This window comes from Mus caroli, chromosome 5, assembly GCF_900094665.2.
Source record: "Mus caroli chromosome 5, CAROLI_EIJ_v1.1, whole genome shotgun sequence".
Classification (NCBI taxonomy): Eukaryota; Metazoa; Chordata; class Mammalia; order Rodentia; family Muridae; genus Mus; species Mus caroli.
The window spans coordinates 94,733,876-94,738,579 of NC_034574.1; the positions used below are offsets into that span (position 1 = coordinate 94,733,876).

At 45.5% G+C, this 4,704-nt stretch overlaps 1 protein-coding gene across 1 annotated transcript in view; it reads left to right on the forward strand.

Moving 5' to 3' along the window:
* Cds1 (CDP-diacylglycerol synthase 1) overlaps positions 1-4,704 on the forward strand; it is a 61,084-nt gene that overhangs the window by 53,728 nt on the left and 2,652 nt on the right. The window contains exon 12 of the mRNA XM_021163852.2: positions 1,410-1,513. Within this exon, the coding sequence (XP_021019511.1) occupies positions 1,410-1,513 (104 nt within the window). The remainder of the gene's footprint in view (positions 1-1,409; positions 1,514-4,704) is intronic.

Consider the following 4,704-nt stretch of genomic DNA (forward strand, 5'->3'; position numbering starts at 1 on the left):
GTGGGATCTGTGTGGGATCTGTGTGGGATCTGTGTGGGATCTGTGTGGGATCTGTGTGGGATCTGTGTGGGATCTGGTGGGCTGATTGTGGTCTAGAAAGTCACAGTTGTTCCTATGCTTTAGAAGATCTGGGCCTTCCTAAAGTGATGTCATCTCAGTGTTCTGCTCTTAAACCACGTTAGGGTGGAATTGGCTCATTACGGCTAGCGTGACTGTTAAGGATGTGGTCAGGGAAGGTAGCTCTGAGGAATTGCCAGTGGGCTGAGATCTGATGAGGATGAGTCTTACAGAGAAGCCTGAAGGAGAGAGTTGAAGCAAGTGCAATGAGGGGTGACTTGTCTAGAGCAAGAGCGGTCACTTATTGAGTGCAAGGAGGGGATGACTTGTCAAAATTGGGAGCAAGGACACAGCTGTGTTAGAGAACGGTTGAGAACACAGTATTTGGAAACCTGACCACACAGGCCTTAGGCTGACTGGGAAAGTAAGTGAACACAGGGCGCCTCTGAGCCCACCAGGTCCTGGCCTCCAGATGCACCCTCCCTGGAGGGGAGGGCAGGAAGCAGTCCAGTCTGTGGTGACAACTGAGGCTCCATGGGTGACTGCCTTAAAGAGTGGGATGAGGCTGCTGTGGCTCCCTCACGCCTCAGTGAGCAGAGATGGGAGGAAATGAGTTGGCAAAAATTATTCACACAGCTTCTCAGCAGCTGTTTTAAATGGAGAAGAGGTTTCAGAATGCCATTCTAATAAAAGTCTCTGAGGGTTCTCACCCTCAGAAGGGAGAGGTTTCCTTTTCACGTCTGAAGGGGCAACTGCTGCTGTGTCTTGTGCATTAGATGCCCCAGTGTGCCTCCAGTCACCTCTTTTCCCTGGGGTTCAGGCCTTATCACCATTGCCCTGCCCCTCTGTGGCTATTTAGTGGATGGCTGTTCTCAGTGAGCCGGCTGCTTTGCTTTGGTCTTTACCTCAGTGCTAGAAAAAGACAGTTTATCACTGGAATGTTCCAGAGCAGGACCCTTTGGACAAGCCTAAATCAGAAGTGCCTGAGCATATGTGAGATTCCAGGGCGGCTCCCCCAGCCCCGGCCATTGCAGGGCAGAGGCGGTCAGGAAGTTAGAGAAGGGGAGTTGACAGACCTGCTATTGAAAATTTCATTAATGAGGAAAAGTGCTAGACTTAATTAATACTTGGTGTTATTTCAACACTGTGGGCCACTCCAGAAATCATTAAACAGTGAGTGGAGATTTTAAAAAATAACGTTTCAATCCGTTGGCTGTATTCTAATTTATTTGTATTTGTTGGGAAAATGAATAGGAAGGTTGTTTTCCTTATAAGGTGCATAACACCGGAAACCATGACTACAACAGAATTTGGTATAGGTGATTTCTCTGCACATTTGTCTGTTTCTGCAGGATTTTGCAAACACGATTCCTGGACATGGCGGGATAATGGACAGGTTTGACTGTCAGTATTTGATGGCAACGTTCGTGCATGTGTACATCACCAGCTTCATCAGGTATGTTTCTGTTGAAACCAGAACCAAAAGCTCCCCATGGCCTGGCTCCTTTTGAGGGAGTTCATTAGTTTGACTGCCTCTGTCAGTGGTTGTGTATAACGTCAAGGTAAATGGAACCATAGCTCTACATAGCAGGGCTCAGTCTCCATTGTTTTTAAAGCATTTGAGCAGCCTAAAGGTTAGTCTACACCTTAATTGTCAGCAGAACTCGATTAAAAGACCCAATAAAAAGACCCAGTTAATGTGCCTTAGGCTGTGTTCAGAATATCTGAGCAGTTTGCATTTCTCACGGGTGGGCACTCCCTGGCCGCCATTAAGGAGAGGGCAGATCATTCCGCCCAGCTATCAGGTGTCTGTGATCCAGCACAAGATGTTCTACAGAGAGAACAGATGATAAACCCTGTCCTCAGCACTTCCTGCGGAGGGACGGGAGGGTCTGCAGAGGGTAAAACCAACTGATATGGATGGTTTCAGGAGCCATGGTAAAAAAACGAAGCAGGTGAGAGGTTCTTGCTGTATGTGAGGGAGGGGTAGGAGGAGGCGGCTGCTTGGTGAGTGGTTGCCTGCTGGCACTGAGTATTAGTGCTTCAGGTCTGCCCTGCGATGGCAGCGTAGCATGGGACAGCCAGCAGTCGTGACTTGGTGACTTGGTGCCCATGGTCTCCACTGGGGCCCAGGAGGTCTTGGAAAATATGTTTTCATCAGTCATTTAGAAAGAGACTTATATTTAGGAATTCATAAACATGCGATTAAAATATGTATCCATAGCAGTGTGAGAATTTGTGTCAGTCTTTCAGTGGAGCCGTACTTCAATTCCCCAGCTTCCTCCAGCTTTTCAGATAACAAAGACTCCTTACCCTGTGTGGTATGTCTCTCCTCCCTCCCTGATTCACACTCTCCTTTCTTCATCTGTTTACACTTTTAAAGTTTAATTTGTTCCTTTTCTAGCTTTTTAAGATAAAGCCCAAGCTGTGATGGTCAGCCTTCTTATCCAAGACTACAGACTTGCTCTCGGCACCCTTTCCTCTCACTCTGCACAGAACAGTGTGGACATTTCCAGTTCCCGCACCACGATCTTCTTTGGCACATTGGTTATTTAGACATATTGATTGATTTCCAAACAAATCGCGACCCTGTGGTTCCTCTCCCCTTACTGATTGTTGCCTTAGTTCCAGTGTGGTTCACAGAAGCCTTTTGTGCTGTAACTGTTAATTTTTGAAGCTTGCGTCATGGCCTACCACGTCAATTCTGGCACGTGCTGTGTCCACAGAGAGGTGATGGTCCCCCTGCAAGCTTCAGGTGTAACTGAGTCTGTGGCACTCGGTTCTTCTAAGTGCTCAACTTGGTCATTTGAGTCACAGGTGCTTGCTCTCACCTGAACCTGAGCTGTGGGGTCTCATGCAGTGACCACAGGCCATTCCCTGTCCCACCAGTAGGAGCATCATGTTTAGATCCCCACCTTCTTCCGGGTTGCACTGGAACATATTAACCTTCCATGGCAGCTGCTCTGTGCTGTTCCTCACTTGGTCACTGAACCCCATCTACCTCCCAGCCCGCTCAGGTTTATATCCTGTTTCTCTATCTTTTTGTTTTTAACATTCCCTTCTCTTCATTTTTAGCAGTGTCTTTCTCTTCTGGTTATTTTTTTTTTCTTATGGCCCCAACTGACCATTTTTTGTCTTTTGCCTTGCATCTCCTTGTTGATAGATTTTGATATTTAGTAATTTATGGTTAAATCCCTAAAAAAATCAAACAAACAAAAAACCCAAAACAACAACAACAAAAAACCAAACCCCAAGACCAAGCCAAGACAAAACATAGACTTTATTTTTCAAAAGACGGCAAGTTTCTGCGGTATTAATTTACACTTCTGTTTAAGAAGTCTCTCTTGTGCAGCCAGCAGTACGGTCAGTAGTGGGGTCATCTGAGCCACGCCCCTGCCCTGAAAGCAGATCCTTGACCTATTTGAATCCAGCTAGCGGGAAGTGCTTGCTGATGTCACTTTCCATGTCGCATAGCTTCTTGGGATGGCTCCCCGCTCTGCAGGCGGGCAGGCTGCTCCAGCTGTGCCAGGGAAAGCAGCAAGATGAGCTGGGCTATAATTTGAGTAGCCTCTGGCTGTGAGGGGCACCTGACACAGGTCCCTGCCAGCTTGCCTGGAGACATGAAGGTGACCCATGGGACAGCTGCCCTGTGCTGCTGTGTAAGCCAAAGGGTTTCAGAGTAAACTGTGCCTGTGTTCATCCCACTGCTTCGGAGCTGGGAGTGACAGGGCAGTTCTTCAGATTCTATTTTACAAGTCTGTATTATAAATCCTTTACTTACCTGTTCTTAGTGGGAGCTACCAACCCTCCATGGTTCACACATGGGACTTTCCAGTTAGAGCTCACCATTGTTCACACACACACACACACACACACACACACATACATAAACACACATATACACACACATACACACACATACATACACACATACACATACACACATACACACACACATGTATACATACACACACACATTCACACACATACACACACATACACATACATACACACACATACATACATACACACACATACACACACATACGCACATGCATACACACACACATACACACATACATACACACATACACACATACATTCACACACATACACACACATATACACACATACACACACATACACACACATATATTCACACACATACACACACATATACATACACACATACATACACACATACACACATATACACACACATACACACACATGCATACATACACACACATACACACATACATACACACACATATACACACATACATTCACACACATACATACACACACATATACACACATACACATACACACACATACATTCACACACATACACACACATATACATACACGCATACATACACACATACACACATATACACACACACACACACATATACACACATACATACACACACATACACACATATACACACATACATACACACACATACACACACATACACACACACATACATACACACACATACATACACACATACACACATACACATACATACACACACATACACACACATACATACACACACATACGCACATATGCACACATACATACACACACATACACACATATATACACACATATAAACACATACACACACATACATA